This window comes from Alligator sinensis, unplaced genomic scaffold (genome assembly GCF_000455745.1).
Source record: "Alligator sinensis unplaced genomic scaffold, ASM45574v1 scaffold983_1, whole genome shotgun sequence".
Classification (NCBI taxonomy): Eukaryota; Metazoa; Chordata; order Crocodylia; family Alligatoridae; genus Alligator; species Alligator sinensis.
Genome location: NW_005842015.1, coordinates 2,540,223 through 2,564,903, shown reverse-complemented (window position 1 = coordinate 2,564,903; position 24,681 = coordinate 2,540,223). Strand labels below are relative to the sequence as shown.

The 24,681-nt window shown below is 44.2% G+C and overlaps 1 protein-coding gene across 1 annotated transcript in view; it reads right to left on the bottom strand.

Annotated features, from left to right (window-relative positions):
• Positions 1–24,681, bottom strand: part of TRPM5 (transient receptor potential cation channel subfamily M member 5) — a 77,172-nt gene that overhangs the window by 27,155 nt on the left and 25,336 nt on the right. Inside the window, exons 8-16 of the mRNA XM_025202136.1 lie at positions 22,853–22,955; positions 20,750–20,868; positions 18,715–19,065; positions 15,201–15,332; positions 14,250–14,373; positions 8,944–9,089; positions 7,566–7,678; positions 4,977–5,072; positions 1,043–1,301 (exon numbers count right to left, since the gene is read on the bottom strand). Of these exons, the coding sequence (XP_025057921.1) occupies positions 1,043–1,301; positions 4,977–5,072; positions 7,566–7,678; positions 8,944–9,089; positions 14,250–14,373; positions 15,201–15,332; positions 18,715–19,065; positions 20,750–20,868; positions 22,853–22,955 (1,443 nt within the window). The remainder of the gene's footprint in view (positions 1–1,042; positions 1,302–4,976; positions 5,073–7,565; positions 7,679–8,943; positions 9,090–14,249; positions 14,374–15,200; positions 15,333–18,714; positions 19,066–20,749; positions 20,869–22,852; positions 22,956–24,681) is intronic.

The following is a 24,681-nucleotide window of genomic DNA, read 5'->3' as shown; positions in this document are numbered from 1 at the left end:
ACCAAGGGCTGGATACAATCAGTTAGCCTGCGGGCTATATTTTGCCCACCCTTGTTCTAGCGTCAAGGCTGTATAACACCTAGCAAAGCAGTCTTGCTACCATCCAATAGAGGACAGCTGTATATACACAAAGCAGTCAGGTTTTTTGTATGCATATGAATTCAGCTCCTAAGAATGACAGCTGAGGATATTCTAAAAATCAGTGACTGCAGAACTAATCTTTTAAAATTCTGAATTTCACTAATGGATTATATTGAAAAGTGCTGAGAACAACAAACATTAAATTGGTTAAAAGCCAAGCATCTTTTTTGCTTTTGGGAGCAAGTCGGAAGAGAATCAGCATTAGGAGAGTCCAAGAAAAGGAAGTGGGGTAGACTGCAGTAGTTCTTGGCAAGGAACTGGAGTTCTGGTGGGAAGAGCTGGAGCAGTTTTGGCTAACACTGGATAGGCAGACAGGCAGCTGAGAAAGCAGAGGGAGGATTCAGTGAGTGTGTCTACACATTGCTGTACAGTGACATTGCTATGGTGCCATGCTTTAGTACTTCCTTTTGGAAATACTAAATCACAGTGCAGTATGGGCAGTTACTGTGCCGTGTGTGCAGTGCATGGGTAGATTTTGACACTATGCCACCATAACGGTGTGCTATACCCAGGGAGTTCACCACTACAGTGATCCAGCTGGCGATCACGTGTAGACACATGATCACTACCTCACCATAGTGCACCATATGGTGACGTTGTGTGTTGCTACATTGCCGTAGGGTGACGTGTAGACACACCCAGTGGGTCCCACGGTAAGCAGCAGGCCATCTAGAATATTGAAAACAAGGGTGGAGCTTTAGGTGCCTGGTGGAAGAAAGGCACTGCTTGCTTTGTATAGATAAGAAGTTGGAGAGCAATGAAATCCCTGTAGTGCTTTCTAGTGTGAAATTGTCCCTGAAACACCACTTTTGAGGACTGTGGAATCGTTCAGACTGAGAGCCAACTTGTCATTCTACCATGAGACGTAGCAAATTGATAACTTAGACAGTAGGTTACGGACCTGTCGGATTTCTTCCAGAACCAATGTGAAAACCCAGAAGTAAAGTATAATCTCGTTGGCAGATGGCCCCTCAGGGGGGGGTGGCTTGAAGTCCAGTAAAAGGACATAAGTAAATAGAAACAGAAAAGCAAAATACATGATCACATTCCCCATAAATACTGTCACAGGGGCAGTCCAAAATTTTTCCCATCGTGTAAACATGAACGTTGCCCATGCTACATTTTCAGAAGGACTCTGCTTCTCCAATTTACCATCTCCCCTGTAAAACAAAGAGAGCAATATTTTGGCAACAGGTTTCTAAAGTGGGCTTGTAAAAGAACACTGAGCCTGATCTTGTCTGGTGCTTAGCCCATCTGACACAATGAAGGTTTGATATTTGTATAGTATGAATCAGTGGTGGACAACCTTTTGGCCCTGCAGGCCAGGTGAGGGATGCAAGGCTGGCTTGTGGGTTGGATCAGACCCTGTACTGGATTGCGCCCCAAGACCCTGCACCACCTCCACCTGCTGGGATCAGGCCTCAGGGGCATTAATCCCTGCATGCCAGGATTGGGTTCTGGGGCCCTTTGCCACCCCTGCCTGGTCCTCTGTGATGGGATCAGGCTCTGAGGCCCTGTGCCACCCCTCCTCAGCACTGCAAGCTGGGATCAGGCCACATAGTGCCCTGTGCATATACAGTCTAGCATGCAGGGTCACAGCTTGCAGAGCTCCCCATAGACAGTGAGGGAGCCCTGCAAGCCAGATAACATGGCACTGGAGGGCAGATCTAACCCATGGACTGGGGGTTGAGCACCCCTGGTGTAAATTGGAATAGCTCTAGTTAAATCGCTGGAAGCATTTTGCCCTTTAGCAGAAACACTGATAGGCTCATCTTTTAGACTTTGAATGCATTTAAGACATCAAACCAACTTAAAAAGATGGTCTAATTGTTTTAGTTTTAGTGTTTTTCATTTTGATATGGTTGTGGGGCTTTTGGTTTTGTTGTGGTTTTAGTTTAAATTTTAAATATGCCCCTAGCACCTCTTCAATACAAATATTGCATGAAGAACAGAAAGGCCTCTTATTTATTACTATTCCATGTACAAAAATCAAATTTAACTTGTAACAGTTATTTTGGTTTTAATAATCCAAGATGATAATCTAAATAAAGATTTCATATTGAAATAGCAGCTTTCTTTTAGGTCCAAAATGAATCATGCTTAGTCACATTAAGGAATACCTTACTCATTGAGAAATCTTGCTAAAGTTAGTGGAACTACTCAACAAGTACCTTGACTAAGGGTTGTGTGATACAGCCCTTAAGATTAAAGTCCTGGTAAATCACTAAACAGTATCACAGAATATTTCAGTAAAGCAACCCAGTTTATAAACTATACATCAATATAAGCTCTGACTGCATTTGGATTGCATTAATATTGTGGTAATTGAGGAGAAATTTGTTCCATGTGGTTGCAAACTGTTTTTCAGTCCTCCAGGGTGTAAAGTTCTACCTACAAAAAAATGTAAATTATTCTACGCAGATAATCCAAAACCCTTCTATTTGGCAGCAACCTCATCCAGTAAAATCTTGTGTTGTATTTTCTTTTTTTACTGTTTCCTGTGGCTGCACTGTGAAAAAACTTGTTTCCATCTAAATTGCCAGTATGGAGGCTAAGGTATTATTGGGCCTTTGATTTTGTGTTTCTGACATTATGGAGTACACCCTTTAATGAGAGACCTACACTTTGGGGAGAGCTTTACCTACATCTTGCATAAAATTCAAAGCAATGATTCTTCACTGGTTTTTAATTTCCCTTGACATTCTTGATAATTATTAACTATATTTGTTATAAAGAGAAGTTTTCCCCTACAGTCTGCCTGTTTTTGTTGATTCTACAATGAAGTCATTGTAACATTAAATTGATGAGATGATCACAGGCATTCCCATGGCAACAGACTAGTGTTATAAACAAGATAATTATGACTTCACTGTGGGATTCAGAAGGAGAAACAGCTTGGGAGAAAGAGAATTTCCTCATTAAAACATATTTCTGAGATTTAATAGCAAATGTAATAAAAATCATAGTATAAAATGTATGCTGTCCTTTCATCCTAGGGCGTGGAATGCATTATAGACATTAAGTAATATCAGCCACCTGGAGAAAATGGTGCTCTTATACCCATTTTATGAATGGGGAAAACAGAGAAACTAATTCCGTTTTCTCTGTAAAGTACTGGTAATTCAGTGCCAAATCTAAAAATAGAACCCGAGTTCTGACTCATTTTATGGCTCTCCCCCACAGATGACACTCCCTCAGATTCAGCAGTTCATATGTTTCCATGAATGCTGCTGAATCAAATAACACACCCTGGGCAGACACCTCTGGCAAGGTTCATCATTTTCTTTGAACAGAACATATCTGTTTCAGACATGCAAGTCTCTTTAGCAGTAGTAGCGTTGTGGACTTATCAAAAGTAAAACAGTTCTTTCTGTGAACTTAACAGTAGAAATTTCTTGGCTACATTCAGAGCTAAACTGATGGGCTTTGTGGTTAAGGCACAGGGTATGATTCAGCAGATCTGGATGGAGTCACAAACTCTGTTGTAGAATTCACATGTGCCTCTGGGCAGGTCAGATGATCTCTTTGTTCCTCAGTTTCCTGTTTGTAGAATGGAATAATATTTTATCCATCTCTTGATCTTATCTGTACTTTAACTACCCAGGGCGTGATCTGTCTTCAGTTATCCATATGCATTGCATCTAGTGGCGCAGGATGCTGATTTTGAATTAAATCTTTAGGTGCTATTTTTAGGGTGAATTGTGAAGATGTGGACATATAAGACTAAGCATCAGAAAACTTCACTCCTAAGTCTCTTTTGTGGCCAATGAGCAGCTCACCACTTATTTTGTGCAGTGTTAGATCTTAAATCCAAACTCAGTATCCCCCATTTGCTGAGTGACAGGATGAGAGGTGACTTTAGACAAGGTGTGTCAAACATACAGCCCATGGGCTAGATCTGGCCTACAGAGCCCCACAAACTGGCCCCTGGCGCTGCCCATTTTGCTGTGCCAGACCATTCCTGTGTGTAGTGTCCAGGATGTGCGCTGCCCATGGTGCTTGTTCAGGCCAAGTCCCAGGCTGCTCTGGTGGTGGTGCTCACTCAGCTGTGTCCTGGGCTGCACTGCCAGTGGTGGTCACTTTACTTGGCATCCCCAACGAAACAGAGCAGGTGATGCCTATGCTGGATCAGGCATGGGGAGGAGAGGTGTCTGTGAGCCTGATCTGGCTTGGGGACCAGCCATGCTCCACTTATCCAACCTGTGGAGCCATATTAGTTTGACCTGCCTGCTTTAGAGCAGTGGTTCTCAAACTCTTTAGACTCAAGTACCCCTCCAAGAAATTGCCAGCACTTAGTTTTCACTCGTTTTTTGACTGCAAAAAAATAATAGTGCAATTTTTCTGTTGTAAAGAACTCAAAAAGACCTCAATAGGTCAATGTTTTTTACACTATGGATTCCTATTTGAAATCTGTGGCTTTGTCTTGTGAATCATGTGTAGGTGTTTGCACATTTAACAGTGTTAATATTGACTGCCCCCTCCTCTCACAACACCCTTAAAAAGATTTCACAGTACCCCAGGGTGCCATGGTACTCTCTTTGAAAATCACTGCTTTAGAGAATCTGGCTAGTACAAAGGGCATCAGTTCTGTAGAAGTGACCTGTAGAGACCAGTCAAGCTATTTAAAAATGGCTTCATGATCATCTTTAATTTTCCATTTACAGAATCATAATAGTAAGGTTATGGCATTTCCTGAAGATTAATGATTGACAAGGGTCCCTCAGCTGTCCTTTGGGTCATCAGCTAATCATTCATCTTTCAAAAATATCCCATGCTTTGACTGTTATGTCTTAATTAAACTTCCAAACAGTATTCATGGATGCTCTCATACTTACCTATCTCCCTCAATGGAAAAAAGCAAAGTTCTTTCTGTGTCTAGGCTGTCCAGCTCTCTAAATGGCTCTGGCTCATTCTTTGATTGTTTTTCTTCACTGTAAGGAAACACAGTTTTTACTGAAAGACAGTGGAGAAGCAACTTTTCACTTCTGATTTGGAATTTCCATGGCTGTATCCTGGCCTGGGTTTTTGCCTCAGAGTGTCTATCATGGGGATAGAAGGAACTAGCAAGGTTGGGAGAATATATATTCTTTGGGAGGGGGTAAAGTGAAGTTGACTACAGGGCCAATGGAAAAGGGATGATCTTCTGCTCTAGAATAAATGGAGCAGGTTGACAAGTTTCCCCTCAAAGGATGTCAGCGTGCTGGACAGTGGGTGAAGGAATAAACCCACTATGTCAACCCTGCAAGATAACATAGCTGTAGCAGACTTGGCCATTATTCTGGGCCAGTGCAATGGAGATGGGGGAAGTTGGTAGGCTGTAGTGAACATGTAGTGATAAAGGATCAAAGCCTGTTCAAGCAGAGGGGGTTAGCAGCGTTAAGGTTCATGAGTTTTTTTTAGAAAATGACATGCAAGAGAATTAAGTGGCTGGCATCACATCTGGCCACCTTTGAATGACAAGGTACTTATTTATAGCTGGGCCAACTAGGAATGACTCTCAACACAAATCTGGAGTGAAGTTCAGCTCTCATCTCCAGAGTGGCTGCAGAAGCCCTTGGTGAGTCAGTCTACTCTGCACTGCATGAGATGCACCCCAGTATAGATGTTACGTAGCTGTCTTTTTGCAGCACTGATCATGTGCCAATATGTTCCCTATCTCAAGATGTAGTGTGCGCAGAATGGATGTATATCATGTTTAATAGTAGCACTCCTTGGCAAAACTATTTGGTAGTGTAGACAGATCCCTTCACTGCACGGCCACTATACCCCACAAAAGTATTTTGAGACCTCCCTCTGTTTTGGGGGGTGGGAGATGGAAGTGTTATCACGAGAACAATTTCAGAAAGATTCATTTTGAAGAACAAGTGAAGGTTTGTGTTCAAAGGGTTAGGTTTGAACTGCGATTCATGTCTGAACTAAACTACTTTATATTTGAGCCTATTAGAGTTGCTAGCTTTAATCATTAATAATGACATTGGCAGCCTGAGGCCGTAAAGAAGTTTTTCACTTGCTCCAAAAATGAATTTAAAAGGAATGTGGTTAAATCCTTGTGATTCTTAATGCAGCTTTCTCAATATGCTGTAGCCTTTCTAAAAATCCCAGCTCCTGGATTCACGTGATTGTAAAAACTTCTCAGCTTTTATTTGAAAAAGGAAAGAACAAGATTCTAGCCACCTCTGTTACAGAGGAAAGATTGAAAATGTGAACTTCTTAGAAATCTATAACATTTTAAGTTTTAAAAATCTTGATTGACTTAAAATTGACAGTGTGTCATATTTACCCCATTAGCAGACCAGGTGTTGCCCTCAATTTAACATGAGGAGAAAAGCCCTTTGACTTACAATCAAGCATGAGGCAGTGCGGGGAGGGTGCAGAGAACTGCTGTGGCTCAGCTGCTGCCTGCCTTCCCCCATTGCCCTTTCAGCCTCGACACTTCTCTCCCACAGCCTCCAGTCTCTGCCTCTCCTACCCTGTACCACTTTGCTCTCTCTTTCCCCTTCTGCTGCACTCCTTGCCCTTTGCTCTGCACTGGCAGGCTCTGTCCCTGATTCAGCCTGGGGCACACAGAGCATGGCTGCAGCCTAGCCCCATAGCAGCAGCAGCAGGAAGCTGGCAGTAGTGCTGTGGGGCCAGGCTGGAAGAGTAGTGCCAGCTCAATGCAGCTGCTGCTACAGGTCTGGACTGAAGCCATATTCAGTGCTTCAGGCTTCAGCAGGGATGGGGCTTGCTGGCATGCAGCAAAGGTAAAGGGGAGGTGGAGGGAAGAGACTTGGGGTGTGGGGCAGGGATCTGAGGCTACAGGTGGTAGAAGTAGCATGGAGAGGGAAGAGGGGGGAACAGGGGAATTGGGGCAGCCTGAGGCTGCAGGGGTGTGGCACAATGGGGCGTAAGTGCAGAGGGGACAGGCAGCAAGGGAGAAAACTGCCTGTCCTCCCACCTCCACACTGCCTGCCCCTACCATCTGCTCCTCACCATCCCCTACTGCCTGCCTCATTACTGCCCCCCCCCGACCTGCCATATCATGTTCCCTCTCCTACTGTCTCCCTCACTGTCTATCCCCAGCTGCCTGTCCCATTACTGCCCCTCTCATCACCTTTCCCCCCACCACCTGGAGTAGTGGAGGGGGACACATTTAAGATGATCCTCCAATGATTAGATTCCATACATGGAAAATTGTAATACATTTGTAAATTTTCCAGTGTAGAATCTCAATACTGAGAGGTTGTCTTGCCTCAGGGTCTTCTTGTATTCAGATAAATATGGTAGTTTTTAAAAACCTAACTCGTTATTTTAAATGCTTGAAGTTGCCAGTACTACATTTATGATGACCACTGTCTTAGCTGACACTAAAGCACATTATGTTTTTTACCAATTATTTTTCTTCCCTTGTACATCTCTTGCAGAAGGGAGAATTCTGTGTATACCTGAATGCTATTACATTTGTGTAGATTAAAAGAGGACACCAGAATCCACAGATTAACTTCAAGATCTGTGTGCTTGTTGACATGTCTCCCCACCATATTTTTGTCAAGAAAGCCTAAAAGTCAAAGGAAAAAATGTTTAGAAAAAGTAAGTCATTTTGTGTGACACAATGCAAATGCACATGCAGCTAAATTATGTTTCTCCTCTAGGAAGCCTTAGGAGGTATTGGGCAGGAAGCATTTCTCAAAACTAGACTCTGGCTAGGTACAGATATTTGAAAAGCCTGAGGTGGAATCAATCTAAGTGGCATAATTTTCTGCAAGTGCCATAATTTAGATCAGTAGCAAACAGAACACACATTTGCCCTTTGGTGGGGAAGGGAGAAGCAAATCTTAGACCAGGTTCCACCATTTTTAAACCAGTCTGTGTGCACCAAACTTCTGCTCTGTTACTGGTATAGACCAGTTTTGCATGCTGACCTTCTGTTATGGGTATAGACCAGTTTCCAATCACTTATACCAACAGAAGTATAATTTCTATACCTGGTCTCCATCTTTGCTGCAGGTTTCTGAGTATTGAACATTTAGTTATCCCTCTTTAGGTTACCTCAAATGTCATTTTGCAGTGTATCTACACTGGCGCAGCACTTACTCATGCATGGTGCATAATATTTCTGCGGGTGGATCCCATGAACCTTTGCACTCCAGTACACTGAGCCTTCTGTGCATTCTTTCTCAATGAATTGTGGGAGAATTTGCAGGTGCTTTTTGGGCACAGGAAGAGATTTTGGATAAGGCAATGGAGGGAATAATTAGTTTGTACCAGTAAAGATTATATTAAGTAGTGATGGGTTGTATTAAATCAAGCCATAACCTATCCCCTCTGGGCCAGCTAACTAGAGATAAAAGGACTCTTACTCTGAAACTGGAAATTTTTGTGTGTGGCCAGGGCTCCAGTTAGGGATCACATTCAAGTTACAACTTGAGTTAATTCTGAAGTGGGGAGAAAAAAGGCTTTAGAGGGGTCTAATACCCTTCTAATGGAGGGGATTTATCTCACATCCCTGTGCAGCAGCATTAAACCCCATCAGGTTATGGCTTCAGTCATTCTATAAAGAATGGGTACTACCCTTTGATGCTCCAGAATGGGAAAAGGAAGGCAGTAGGTGAAGGCTTTTTTTACGCATGGAGAGCTAAAGCCCTGGTAAAGCCTTTGTAAAGCCCTGGTGGAGAATACATGCTTCTCCCAGTGTCAGTGGGAAATTGGCACTGGGATAATTTCCACTGTAATTCAGTTTGTGTACTGCCTGTTTCAGTGAGCCTAAAAGTATAATCAGGTCCTTTCACAGAAACCAAAGGAGCTTCTTTGCATTTCATTTACCTGGACACCATCATGTGCAAAAAAAGTCTTGGCATCTGCTTCTGTAGCTAAGTGGAGGCATGTGGTTTTGCTCCAGTACTGGTTTCTTCTCACCAGTAAAGCAAAAGCTCGGTCTTCGCTGTTGTGATAACATTCGCTGAATAGCTCTGTCAAATGAACGAAACAGAAAATGAATGTGTGCGTACATGCGTACTGGGGCAAGGGGAGAAATAATTAATTTTCTTGGCAAGCGAGTCCATTGTGTTAGGAATATATTTTTTAAATGTTTCCTTAAATTTCAGTGATTGCAGAAAAGACATGGGGGAATTCCTCATGGCTATTAGGTGCCCACTCTATCCTTTTTTTGTGCTTGTATACTCTACTCTATTTGTGAGCTTTGGATGTATTTATGCATGCTCCAGGGGTGGGGGAGGCATTTAAATTACAGCAGCTCCAAACACCACTTTTATTAAAGTGCCTACAGTGTCTGGTGTATTCAGTCCCGTGCTTCAAAATGGCCACCATTTTGAAGCATGGGGATGCTGAATACACAAGACATGGAGACTGCTGGAATGTGCTAACTAGCATGCCCCAGCAGATTCGATTAATCGGGTCTGCTCTGACACACTGTAATTATAGTAGCTTCACTGCTCGTCTACAGGCACCCTTTGTGTCTGACTTCTTTTGCCTTCCCTATTTGATATATTTTTTATTTATAAATTTCCCATCCTTAGTTCTCCCCCAAGTGATGTAAAAGTCACTGTTCACAAGCACTCAAAGGGTGAGATTACACATTACAATTAGAACATGTTAAGAGCGCTTAAAACTTGAATGATCACACATTAAGGCTCATTACCAAGTGCTAAGTGCCTTCGTTAACAAGTGCTAAGTCTTAAAGTTATGCCACTTCTGGTAAGGTTTATCTCTGAGCGGTGCTTCCTAGACTGAGTTAAGTTAACTTCTGGGTGTTCACCAGAAATAAAATCACAAAATTGCAGTCTTTCAGTATCCCAGGAGGCACTGCTCCCAGGTGGACTAACTATAATCTAGGACCCTAGGCCTTGTACCAACAGCTGGGAACAGCCAGGCAACCGGTGGATGGGGTTGGGACGAGTGGGTAGAGGAGCCAGGGGGACAGTTACATGGGGAATGGATAAGGGGAACATGGAGAAGGGAAGAGTGGATGAGTGGGGAGCTGTGGAACTGCTGTCCTCTCAGACCCTACATCATTCCCCTGCTACCCCAATTGCCCCTTCTGCCATCCAGCACCTCCACCCCTAGATCACTGCCCTTGTGCCCCAATCAGTCTGAAAGACAGAGGTGCCAGTGGGAAGTGTTCCCCCTCCCTGCCTGTTTCTGGATTCCTGAAGAGCATGCCACCCCTGCATGTCCAGATTTAGCCCCTGCCAGGCCCTACAACTGAAAGGCAGGCAGAGGGAAGAGGACAAGTTGGGCAAGGAGCTGCCAGGCAGCTGTGGAGCCTGGTGGGGGCTGGATCCAGGTATGGACTGCAGGGATCCTTGGAGCAGGCAGAGAGGAGGAGCTTCCTTCTCCCCCACATCTACAGCCACTGCCACAGCTCTCAGGCTGATTGGGGTGGCAGGACTGCAATCATGATATGGATGGGTCAGTCAAGGGATGGGGGAATCTGAGAGCTGATGGAGGGCAGTGGGATTGTTTGGATGGTGGAGAGGGAGATGCAAGCAGCATGGGGGGTGCCCTTCCTACCTCTCCTCCACCCCCCCGGCCTATACTGTGGGTAAAGAGTTAGCAAGCAGGGCAGACTCATGGCCCCTCACCATGTCCCTGTTTGCCAGCCTCCTAGCTGCAAGTCTGAGCAGTGCACATTAGAGGCTATTAACCCTGAATGAGTAACTGATCACTAGCACTAATTAACTTTAACAAGACTAACATTCCTTAGAATTAGCACCTGCTAACTCTAATGTGTAATCTTACTCAAATACATGTTAATGACCTATTCTGCAACTGCCTTATGTGCACTATCAGACACCAGCCAAACCTTAGCAGATTTTCTTCTGCTTTGAAAGGTTTGATTCTTCAAGGTGCCAACCCCCTCTACCCCTAGGAGCAATTCAAAGGAGATGAGTACATTTAACATTAAATCCTAGCCAAAAGGCAGCTGATGTCAAGCCACAGATAATTGCATACCAGCTTCAGCCCTTTTGGGATCCACTATCAACATTCTTATGGTCTTCAATAGGAGCAAGTGTTCAGATGCTGTAGTGGTAGGAGCCATTCAAGGAAGTTGAATGTGTTTTGTAAAATTTGGTTTCCTGTGTCTGTTACTGTACCAATTTTAGTATTTTATTTTTATGCATTTCCTATTCCTGATATCATATCTCAGTCACTTTAGTTTTTCAATGTCAGGTTTCTTTACTTAAAGTTCATATTCTTTAGTTTGACACAGATATCTTTACAGTCAGTGTCAGTAGAACGAATATCCTCTGAATAACATATAGGCTTCCTGAAAAACACATAGTTATCAGGGCCACATTAAGACAGGGGTTCTGAGCCTGAGCTAACACCTAGTGAAGTCAATGCAACGAATTCAGTGGTCTTTGGATTAGGTCTTATCATCCTGCACGTGAGACCACAGCTGCTGAAATGGTCAGGACCTTGGCTTTCTCTTCTAGTGTTTTAAAGTTTCTAGCCCACGTGGAGAAAGAGAGAGCCTCTGAAACCTTTGCATAACCTGTTCAGTCATGTCTGCAGGCATGACTGAACATTATGAAACTGACTCACAGGGGAAAGAACCGGCGCATATATTGTGACCAGAACTTGTCTCCACAGCATTACCTCAGGGCATAACTTGTGTTTTTTGCTCCTAACCTGACTCCCATCCAGGGGCAAAAAAAATCTTTAGTTCTGGTTAAGTGCTGCTTTCATGAGCAAGCCAGCTGGTCTTTCAAGGTAGGGATGAGCTAAAGCTCAACTTCTGCTGATGCTCAACAACTAGTAATGCTGCAGGGATGTGGCATCTCATCAGCTGCTGAACTAATTATTTTGTGTAAGCTTAAATTGTAGTTAGCAGCTGGTCACGCCCTGTTGGTCACCCCCTGACAGAGACTAGCTTGAATTAACTGTTACAAGTGAAGGAAAACCCTAAGACTTGTTGCTCTTGGTGCCCTGTGTCCCCCTTCCAACAATGAACTCTGTGTGGTGGAAGAAAGAGAAAGCAGTGGGCCTGGCATCTGAAGCAGCTTGCCTTTTTGAGGAGAGAGGATTCCTCCTGCTGCTCATCATTGATGCTGCCAAAGGAGAGGAGACCCCATGCCGCTTTCTGAGCCTCTTTAGTAGGATGGGCCCTTGCCACCAATACTCTATATAGGAATCAGAGTCATAGGAAGCCTAGTGTTTACAGCTGCAGCTTGATATAATCTGGTCCTGGTTGCTGTTAGGATCTTCCATTTGTCCTTGGTGACAGATATTTTTAGCTGTGGCTGCAGCTTGAAAAAAGTTAAATGAAAACCCTATAAGGTAGCTGGTTTTGAGTATCTAAAATAATGGGCGCCTATAGACGTGCAACAAGGCTGCTCCAACGCGTGTTGTAATTACAGTGTGTCAGAGCAGACTCAATGGAGTCTGCTGGAGTGTGGTAATTACTGTGTTCCAGCAGACTCCAGCGTGATGTGTATCAGTGTCCCTAAACAGAAAAATGGTGTTGGGGGTGCTTTAACTAAAGCTTATTCAATGAGCTTTAGTTAACACTCCCCTGCCACCATTTTTCAGTACAAGGACACTGATACATGTGATGCTCCGGCCGCTTTAATTAGAGCAGCTCTCAGAGCGACTCTAATTAAAGTGCCCCCCCCCAAGCATGTTTATAAACTCTAAGGCTGTGAAGCTTTGGTCGCTGATTCAGTTCAGCAGAGATTCGGCCCGATTCAGTGGCCGAGTCTCCAAATCTGAATCAAATCAGGAGACCCTTTAATCTCTCCAAATCGAATTGGAACCCTCCAAATTGATTCGGAAAGATTCAGCGATTCGGATATAGACACAGCTTTAAATGTTTTTTTCTACATACCTTCAGGTAGCAGGCAGCTTGTGAATGCAGCAATGGTGGGGTGGATGGAGCGTCCCACAGGAGTGCAAGGGGGTCCCCAGAGCGCTCAGCAGCAGACCCAGAAGTGGACCAGAAGCAGTTCTGGTCCACTTCTGGGTCTGCCAGGGAGTGCACGGGGGGCCCCCCTGTGCCCCCCAGGCTCAGCGACTGGTGCCTCCTGGGTCTGGGGGGCGGGCACCCAAGGCCCCCTGTGGCCAATTGCCAAGCTGTTTGCCACCAAGCACCTGGGGGGCCCCCCGCATTCCTGTGGGATGCTCAATCCGTCCCAGCATTGCAGCGTTCATGAGCCATGCCTGGTACCTCCAGATATGTAGGAAAAAATATTTAAAGCCATGTCTATGGCTGATTCTCTTAATCAGCATTGAATCTTCAAATTCAGCCTAATCAAATCGGGGACAGTAATCCGAATCAGTAATCCGAATTCAGCCCTGATTTGGGCTGAATAGGGCCCGTTTCGCACACCCCTAATAAATGTCCATTCATGTTGGCAACCTACACAGCCATAGCAAGACTGAGGAATAAAACTCTGAACTGGATTAGATAATGGACTAATCCAGTCCATTGACCAAACTTCCAAATAGACCCACACTGCACAGTGTTTTAGCCATTTTATTTTTTTGGTCACTTTCTTACACCCCTGTGCTTTTTATTTGAACATCAGAAACCCAAGTTTACAAAACTCCTGGAGAGAGGAAGTTCATAAGGTATTTCTAGCCTGCACAATACTGGGAAGTATTTGAAAACTGAAGAAAACGGACTTGGAGGATAGATTGGGAGGACACTAAAAGAGAGAGAACTGAGAAATGCAGTTACAAAAATGGACTTTACCCCACATTTGGGAGAAGAGGAGAGGTTTATGACTAAATTATTCTTCTAGAGACAGCCAGCAGACAGGGTGTATTTTCATGGGCACATTCGGGTTGTTTTTTGAACCTGAAATGGTCTCCCTCCAATCAGGGACCAGTTTCCCTTTAATGCCCCTCCCTTCAAAAAAGCAAAGCACAACAAACAAACAAACTCCCCACAACATAGCCCCAAAATAGTGATTAAAAACACATGTTAAATTAAATATTTATGCTAGAAGAGCCTGACTTGAGAGAATTGAATGACAGAGCTGCAAAAGTCTTGAACTTCCCACAAAAGTATGTCTATTGTTATCTTAAGATTGTTTCGCTAGTTGGCCTTTCAGGGCCAGTCACCTCTTAAATATTTGATGATGATCTTAAAGGCTGCGGTTGCTTACCCACAGCGAGCTGCTCATACTTAGCCTCTTTCATTATACGAGCTACTTCGGTCTCTGTCTCCAGTCGGGACATCTCTTTAACAATCTTACAAGCTGCCAAAGCTGCAGCTACACCTTCCTGTCCCTGGAAAATTCAAAGGAGGTAAAGACAGCATATTATGAATATTGGCGATTCTGAATGAGAGGAATATCACCAACAGATGTGATTAGATTTTAAAAAGACAGTTTTCCTGTGGAGAATCTCCATTTTTGGCAGAGATTAGAAGAACAACAACAAAAAAATCTTTGTTGGCTTCCAAAATATTTGGATTCAGAAATGCTGCCACAGTGTCTCATGGGAGCTGGACTTCTGGCACCTTGCAAGCCTAAAGATTTCTGGGAACTAAGCTTGAGAACCTATAAAGGAGCCTGTTTTCATGTATCAGGCAAGAGCCAAGACAAGAACAGTGACTGGTAGAAATAGAGAAACACACTTCTCCACTTATGCAAAGCAAGAGTCAAAGATATGCTGTTGTGCTCCTTCCGTCTGTCCCCATGGTGCCAAAACCAAACACACAATTAACCCATTATAAAAAGAACAAAATCTGAGGTCAGAAGGATGAGTCATTGACTGTCCAAAGGACAAATGGTAGCTCCAAAGCCAGATCCTCAGCTGATGTTAATCAGCAGACCTCCATGGAAATCAATGAAGCAGCATTGATTTTCTTCACTAGCTGTGAAGCCCCCAAGCATTCATCCATAATAATATCTGACTGCTGTTAACTTGAGCTACATTCAGACTAGAGCAACTGAGAGGTCAACACTTACGTAAACAGAATATATCACATTTTGGAAAGCAAACATATTTATCTTATCAACTCCATAACCACAAAACTACATATTCCAATATTCCATATATTTATATAAAATTGCCAATATCTGACTTCAAGTAATTACATGTAGAAAGCTTACCGTAGCCCAGAAGAACTTTGCCATCTTGTGGCGGTTTTGAAGTACTGCCCATAAAAATAAATCCCTCCAAGGATTCTCACTTTTCTGATTCATATCCAGGAGCCCCAGTAGTCGTTTTGCATTTGTTTTATCCTAAAAAGTTTATTTTTAAAAAGTATTTAAGAATCTGATCATTATTTTATTTTGTATGTTTAATGCAGTATTAGATACACCCATGGAAACTCCAGCAGCAATCAGCAGTTCCAGAGACTTCATATTCTTTAATTTTTTTAGAACCAAATGGCAACTGATTCACTCCATATACTGAATCAAAAGGGCCTTGTATCCAGGATACAACCTAATATGTGTGAGAAAATTCTGGATGAAATCATTCTTCCATTGAAGTCAGTGGCAAAGCTCCCATTAACTTCACTGAGGACAGGATTTCACCCTCGGTGTGTAATATCATCCTAGAAAAGCCTGTGATTAACTCATCAGGACTGGATTTCAGTTACATCAGATTTCCACTTAGTTCAAGCGTAAAAGACATAGTTTCAAGGCAAATGAACAAAAGGCATTTTATTTAAACACAAACAAGCCTCCATCAGGGCCTATACAGGAGGAAGTACTTCATAACTCCATTTATTTTTAGCTTATCAGCCTCACTATTTCTTCTCTCCAAACAGGGAATAGCTTAAATAGAATGCAGGTTGCTCTTGAGTTGAATGGAAAGTATTTTACAGAAAGCCTAACAACTTAGATCAGCTTCTTTAGTGTTACAATTACGCAATCACCCCTTTCCGCCATGAGGTTATTAGAAATGGTCCAAAAAAGTACTATTTTTTTTCTAAAACAATTTTTTTCCCCAAAAGAATCTCCTTTTTCTGTTTTTCTTGTTGGAATCCTGGTTTGGAGGACTGGCTGAGTTTTGGAGATGTTACAGGTTTTCTGTGTAAAAATTAAAAACTTAAAGCTTTGAATGAAAATTGGGAAAAAAATTTGTTTTGGAAGACACCAAAGGATGTGTGTAGATTAAACAGGGGCCCTAAATTGAAGCAGTGGGTTTTAAAAAACACCACTTCAGTTTAGGGCTGATTAAACCCTTGTGTTGTGCACACACCCCGCTGACTTACTTGGCAGGGAGGGGAGGTCGAGCTGATGGCGAGCAGAGCAGTCCCTGGGCTGTGGGAGGAGCTGGTGCTTCCCTCTGTGGCAGTGGTAGCCCCCACATTGGCGGCACCTGCCCGCAGGCACCCAGCTCTGACGGGGGCACCGCAGCGGTGGAGGGAAACACCGGGCCCCCGTGCAGCTCAGAGAGGCAAGCAGGCTCCAGGGGTGGGGTAAGATCAGGTTCACCACTTTTCTTGGGCAGAGCCTGCTTTCCCAGGCTGCTGCCAGGCTGCCTGCAGGGCTTCCTGCAGAGCCATGGAGCTGCATGGAGCCCAGTGCTTCACTCCATGGCTGTAGGGGCAGCAAACTAAAAGTCCTCAAAGGAGTTTTAGTTTGTTGTGCCCCAAGTCATTTAAAGTGCATTACGCTGCTGAATTTCCTACAGCTGCTAGAATTAATGCCCAATACGCCGCCAAGGCGTGAAAACACCATTACCATTAAAGCGGTGCAAAAGCTTTTAGCCTGTTTTAAAGTATTGTGCACACATGCCTCTCGCTTCATTTACACACAGCAAAATGGTGTCACACCAGCTTTACATTGGTGGGACACTGGCTTCAGCTGAGTTACTCCCAAATTCCACCAGTGTAACTGAGAGAACGCAGGTCCACAATCTTGTTTCTTTAACACTGGCAAATTTGGAGTAGGTCCACTGACTTCATAGGTGTCACTCCACATTTGGACTGTCTTTCCTGAGAACTAAATCCATTCCAGAATCAAGCCATGCTATGTTTCAGTATGATCAATCTGTACAATAAAATCTGTACAGTAAAAGGACTACTCGGGATTTTTTAGTGAAGTTCTTATGCAGTCATTTATTCTACTGTTTCCACAGTGTTATGTCAACACTTGTGAGGGACAAAAAGATTTAATAGTTCAATTTGACTAAATAATCAAAATTATGGATGCATTATTTCATTTTGGAAATCAGTTTGGACATTTTCAGTTCAAGTTTTTTTTTATCCTTCAGGGTTTTAGAAAACTGGAAAATGTAAAAATTAAAATATTTTAGCCCAATATTCCCTTGCCAGCAGATCAAAGGAAGTGCTTATTCCCCTCTAGTCAGCACTGGTGAGGGCACATCTGGAGTACTGTGTCCAGTTTTGGGCCCCCCACTACAGAAAGGATGTGGACAAATTGGAGAGAGTCCAACAGAGGGCAACAGAAATGGTGAGGGGGCTGGGGCACATGACTTTTGAAGAGAGGCTGAGAGAACTGGCTTATTTAGTCTGGAGAAGAGAAGACTGAGGAGGGATTTAATAGCAGCCTTCAACTATCTGAAGGGTGGCTCCAAAAAGGATGGAGCTAGATTGTTTTCAGTGGCGGCAGATGGCAGAATAAGGCTCAAGTTGCAGCAAGAGAAGTTTAGGTTAGATATTAGGAAAAACTTCCTCACGAGGAGCATAGTAAAACACTGCAACAGGTTACACAGAGAGGCTGCGGAATCTCCGTCCATAGAGGTCTTTAAGACTCGGCTAGACAGAGCCCTGGCTGGGAAGATCTAGTTGAGGGTGGTCGTGTTTTGATCAGGGGGTTGGACTAGATGACCTCCTGAGGTCCCTTCCAACCGTAGTTTTCTCTTATTCTAAAAGCTGAAATAGCTCCTGATAAAAATGCCATTGTGGTGCCTCACAGATGAAGTACAGGAGCATGAAGTACCCGCTGTCCTCTATAGGCCAGTGTCCCTAGTCAGGCAATATCTCTCATGATGATGAATACAGAAGTCTAACAAATAATCTTTTCCTTAGGCTATATGTGTAATTCAATCAAAATAAAATACAGGCAACTGGCCCACACTGCGTCTTGTTGAATATTGGATCTCCTGCTTTAAGATAAAATACTGTGGCTCTTTGTAAGCAAGGGCCCTTACTATTTTGAGAACTCAGTTAAACTGATATCTGGGGTTGGTAATGCCTGTTACTTATGTTCCCCATCTACAAAAGAAAAAGGAAGGTGTTGTCAAACTGATATACTTGAAGACATCCCACTAGTACTAAACTAGTAGAAGCTGTAGTTAATTTTTTCTCAGAGTTCTAAAGAAACTGATATAAATGAACAATTCAGGATTATAAATCCCCATGTTCTTTTCTATGAATCTACTTCTACAATTTTAACTAAGTTCAAGAAATAGCAATACCAGAATTGTGGCAATTGATGGAGTTAGGGAGTTGAGAAATCACAAAATATTTTACTAAATATCAATAAACAAACCATCAACCCCCTCCATTTCTAGTTTTGACATTTGCAACATGTTAACAATGTCTTTCTTTCATCTGACCTCAATTTTATTTATTTTAATAAAGCTAGTCATTTAAAAAAATAAAACATAGAGGATTGGTTTAACTTGTGAATCTTAAGTATAACTCACATATTTCTTCTTGCTTCCTTGCTTGGCTTCTTGGTAGAAACCTTTGCAGGCATCATGAAGAAAGTCTTTGAGAACTCTAGAAACTTCATTGAGGGTAAAGAGTGGGCAGGTCTCCTTCACTTCTCTGTGTTGTTGCCCACTGAGTCCTGCCAAAGTCAATTTGCTTTCCTCATGCTTCTTCAGCAGAAGTGAGTAGAGGAGACTTTTCTGAGAAATGGAGCAGTAGAGCCTCTGAAGCCGGCTATATGTGAGGAAGTCGTACATGTTGGCCCCGTTGTCGATAAATAACTTGACAAATTCTGGTTTATCATTCACCAGAGCATCCATCATCACCTCCTCCAGGTCACAGGACTAGTTTGATATAAAACATGTTAAAGGATGTCAGAGGAGATTAGTGTAAGGAAATGAGCCCTTTACTCACTAAGCTACTGCTTTTAAAACTGTGCCATGCTACCAATTAGTGATTAGCAGGGAGTCTGGTTTTATAAAAAAAAATCACAAATTCTCTGATAAAAAATAGCAAACTCTCTGATTAAAACCCCCAAAATCCGTGATTAAAATAAAAGCCCCCCCACAAACTCCCCCAGCCCTGTTGGTGCCTCTCACTCCCCCTGCCCTCCACCCAGCCCTGCCAGAAGGGGCCCCTAGCTGCCAGGGCTACAGAATCAGGGACCTGGGTCCACAGCCCCCTGCCCCTGGCAGGAGGCCACAGCTGCTGCAGCAGAGCAAAGCACAGAGCCCTGCCCCCCCCTGGCCACTGTCTGCTGCCTGCCTAATGCAGGCTCAGGTGCAGGGGCTGGCTCCTCACTGCTGCACACACTCCTGGGGGGCAGGGGGGACTTGCGCCCTCCCAGATCTGTACATGGGGCAGAAGGCCCCAAGTGCCACATACCTCCCGGCTGGGCAGCAGCCCCAGCCCTGCCCAACTGCCCCCTCTGAGGGCCTCAACCCCCCGCTACTCTTCAGCTTACCTGTGGGAGCTGCTTTCTAGGCTGCCTGGTAGCATGTGCATGCCACATGGTGCCACCTGCCTGACCACCCTCCTCTCGCTCCCTCCCAACCCCCTTCAGGCTGGAGCTCTGCCAGCCTGCAGGTAGCTCATTGCAAAACTGCAAAATCCAAGGGTTTCTCTATAAAATGAGAAATCTGCATTTTACTCTGATAAGGGGGAAATCCATGTTTTAATCCGTTTTTCCGTGGGAAACAGAAAACCCAGATTCCTGGTGATTAGTTTTCTGACTGACATCTACATATAAATGGGAAAACACCATTACATGACATTTACTACTGCCCCGCTGGTGTTGTTATATTATTTATATAGCAGTAGTGTCTGGAAGCCACAGTCATGGGCAAACACCCTGCTCAGCTTTGTATTGTACATGCAGAAAAGACCATAAAGACTACTAGCAGTTTAAGGAGGGAGGGCTGGTTTAGAAAGAGAATGACAAACTTGAATCTTCAGCTATAAGCTCAAAGAAGAGCCAGCATAGGGTAATGCATAGTACATTTTCTTAGACTATACATGGGGAATAACAGTGGCCTTTGGTTTCTGGTGCTACCTACATAAAGGTCTTGTCAATCCACAGGATTATTTGTACAACTGTAATCTATGCCAGGACATCCCAGCTGGCAACCTCTGGGCCACATGTGGCTTGCAAGGGGTTAATCTTCACCCCCAGGTTCCACCTGGCTGTTGGTTCCCTTATTCCTTTGGCTGCTGCTACGGTCAGGATCTCCAAGCAACTCCCTCCCTTCTCTGGCTTTCACTTTCTGCCTCTGCTGCAAGGGGTGGGGCAGGGCAGGGCAGGGCAGGGCAGCACAGCTCAGTGCAATCTGCGTTTCCAGGTGCTCCTGCAGTCAAGGAGGTAAGGGAGGAGGGGCTGCTCGCCCAGCTGCCCATGCCTATATGGTGCAGTGGTAAGAACTAGCAGATGAGGTGATGGGGACTGTTCCCTCACTGGTGTGGCCCCTGCTGATGTGGCCTCCCAGCTGCTAAATTGGACAGCCCTGAGCTATGCAAGTAAATCCTCTTTACCTTCCATTCCACATCTCCATTGAATATTTCACTTTTAGCTATGTCCACTCTATTCCATGCCACCGCCAGCTTCAGTTCATCCAGATATTCCTGGGCTTCCTGACTGTGGCTTTTACAGGCTGCCAAAAGCACAAAATGTTAACAAATTCAGCGCTTAAATCTGCATTAAATTAGACCTCATGCATGCTTAATTAATATACGTATAGCTCAATAGATTGAGCCCTCTTGTTCAGTTATCTCAAAATTGTGGGTTACCAGTACAGAAATTCTTCAGACCCTTCTTTAATTTACTTCAGATATAACAATCTGAAAACTTATGTCCATCTTATCTTTTGAATGTTGTAGGTCTGCCAAAATCTTTAATTAAAAACATTAAAACAATCTCAGTCCTGTACAACTAATCCAGGAAGTCAGTGGATGGTTCTTTTTTGTTTTTGTCTTTAATTCACAGGATGTGGATTACCCTCTCCCCATGCTGAAACTTGGATGGTCCAATACAAATTGAAATGGATGGCTACCTTACTGTACTCTTCTGTCAGAAGAGACAGTGAAGGTTTGTAGGAAAACTGTACTGCTTTTATTACTATGGAAGCTCATTTGGATGTGTGGCTTTTTAAAATGTTTTTTTAATTGAGATATAAAATCCCCAGCATATTTCAGTTCCTCTATAGCCTGTTGCTTCTGAGAGGAGCTAATAGCAACCATGGATCAGATAATACATTGCCAACTAGAATAGCATATACATTTTAAATTGTCTAGTATGGTCTCATATAAGTATGTATGTGAGTGTTTCAGTTATTTCACCTACAAGCAAACAGAAGACTGCATCAAACAGGAACCCCTGCTCAACAGCACACTTTGCTTGCTTCAGATTTTTTTTAAATGGTTCTATTTTGTATAGGAGTAAACTCAAGGCCTTTACGGGTTTTTTTGAGGGGAAAAAATCCAAAACAGAGAGGAACCCCCCTTATCACAGAATAGCAAGTATCTGAAAAACCAGGATACTCACCTGGGATGTGGTAGACCCAAGTCAAAATCCTGGTCTGCCTAATTCAGGCCAGGTATTTGAACCTCTGTCTCACACAGCTCAGATGAATGCCCTGGATGCTGGGCTGTTGCCTATTCATGGGTGCATGTCACTTGGTTTTTCAAGGTGCAGCTGCTGTACATTGGAGCAAGATGCTGGATTTCAGGGGGGGGTGTCTACACATGGCATTAGGGGGCAGCAATACACTGCAGAGCTTATTGCTCCACTGAGTATTGCTTCCCAGATCACAGCAGCCCGACTGGCAGGAGACTGGGGCGGGTCAGCCTGTCAGCGTGGGGCTACTCCAACCGGGCTCAATATGCTGTGGAGGGGTTGCAGGGGATACGAGGGTGCTTCCGTGTGGGGCTAACTGGCAGGCAGCCCCAGCACTGAAGCACCCTCGTACCCCAGCCAGCCAGTCATATGCTGCGCACACAAAAACCGTGCAGTGGAGTAGGACTTGTATTTACTTGTCCTTGAATTTACAAGTCCTACCCTGCTGCCGAGCGTATTAGTTTCATGTCCCCTAATAGGGGTGCACGTATAGAAGCTTTTTACAGCACGATTAATTACTGCACAGTTAACATCTCATGTAGATGCACCCAGTCTGTTGTAATGCAAGTGAGTGCCCTAACTTCTAAGTCAGGCGTGTGTGTGTGCATGTGTGTGTGTGTGTTTTCCCCCTGGTCTTGAACTAGAATTCTATTTTGAACCAAAGAAGCCTTTTTCTGTTGAGACTAGTACATATATTCCAGTAAAAAAGTTTGGCTTTAACAAATACATGTAACAAATAGATGATTTTTCTGGTGAAAATCTGTTTTTATCAGAAAATTCCCAATTTAGCTGGAATCCAAGATTTAAAACACGTTCTAAAAATGGTCTTCCTGATTTAAAGCTCTCATTCTATAAACTGAATGACCCTTGGCAAGTGAAAATAATACTTGGCAGAGCAACAACAGGCAAACTTAGCTTTCAGGAATTAAAGTTGTACATATCCTACACAAACTCTTAAGTTATTAGAAGAATATGTACTTAGCATGTAACAAGTATAAATGCAACACAAAAAGGATTCTTACCTTTAACCAAAGCTTTCAAAATGACTGTGTCTAATTCTTCTGAACCTTCTTGCTCAAAGTCATGAACTGTTAAAAGATGTTGCTGGGAAATAATGTTCTGAATCTATAGGGGGATTGAAATAAAGTATTTTGTCATCCTGTTGCTATTCAAATTGGTGCTATGATCCATACAGTAGGAGAGTCCCTGCCCCCAAGAGCTTATATTCTCAATATACAGAATAGACAAAAGGTGGAAGAAAGGAAGAATTATTAGCCCCAATTTCCTCACAAGAGATGTGAGAACATAATAGTCTGTGATAAAGCTGGGAAAAGAAGCCAGATCTCCTGAGTGCCAATCCGGTTGACTCTATCATTCTCAGTTGACTTTTGGCCTTCTTTGTAGCTAACATGTATAGTGTTATGAGTTCTAAGCATCTTGCCTTTTCATTCTGCAACCCAACTTTATTCCTACTAGCAGCTTCCTTTGTTTATTAAAATGCTTTCTAAATGTTCATTGTGTGAGAACCATCAAAAGTTGATTTATGCTGGGAAACTCCAGTCTAGAACAAGATTGGAGAAGGACTGGCTAGGCTGCAGTACTACAGAAAAGGGCTGTAAGATGAATATGAGCCAACAGCATGCTCTTGTTGCAAAAAGGGCCAATAGCATACTGTGCTGTATTAACAGGATCATCATTTGCAAATTAAGGAAAGTGATTCTCCTGCTTTATTTGGCACTGGTGAAGTGTCACCTGGAGTATTTTGTTCAGTTTTGGGCCCCACACTTCAAGAAAGATGTGGAGAAATTAGAAAGACTCTAGCAGAAAGTGACAAAACTGATTAGAGGCTTGGGAAACATGAATTATGAGGATAGGCTAAAAGAATTAGGATTATTTAGTTTGGAGAAGTGAAGACTATGTTGCGGGGGGGCAGGGGAAGGAGGGATGATATTTAATAACAGTCTTTAAATACCTGGAGTGGTTATGGAGAGAATGGAGATAGACTAGGGGTAAGCAAAATATGGCTCACAAGCCAGATCCAGCCCACAGAGGGATTTGTCCAGCCTGTGGCAGGTCCCTCCGTCACACCTGGCCCAGGCACAGTCTGACCCATGGTGTGTCCCATGCCCCCAGACATGCAGCAGGGCTGGAGTGTCTTGGTGATTGGACTCCATTTCCTAACTGACCTGGCAGTGGCAGCTCCTTCCAGCTGTTGCTGCTGCTGGACCCAACCCTGCTCCCTGGACACCCAGGCCCATCTGCCCTGCACCTACTGCTGGTGGTGGGACCCACACAGGCAGGGAACTTGGCCGGGTGGCTTAGATGAAGCTGTGGGCCAGTGGGGAGTGGCATCTGGGAGCCAGATGGTTGGGCAGGGCCAGGGAGAACCTGGGATCTTGGGGCAGTGCTAGCACAGGGCCAGAGACATGCAGGGAGCAGATCACTGCCCCAAGACCCTGGGGTCTCCATGGAGACTGGCCGGGACCCACACAGGCAGGGCCTGAACCCTGGGCTGACTGCAACGACCTGGCCCTGGCCCTGCCTGCTGTGCATGGGGGGTCAGGGGTCCTGCAGCGCCCACTCCAGACCTGCCTGCCCCAGCCATCATGAGCAGTAGCAGTGGGCGGGCAGCCGCGAAGATGGAGGCGCCCTTCTCCTTGAAGGAGGGGCTGGAGCTGCAGCCCAATTTCATGCTGCTGCCCTGATTCAGTGGTGGCAGTCTGGGTGCAGAGGTGGCGGTGGCAGCAGCTAGGCAGAAGCTTCTTCTGGGCACTGGGGAAAAGCGGGACCTGGCAGTGGGCATGGCACCTCCCCCTTGCTGCTTCTAGGGCCCTCCTTGCTGTGGCTGCCC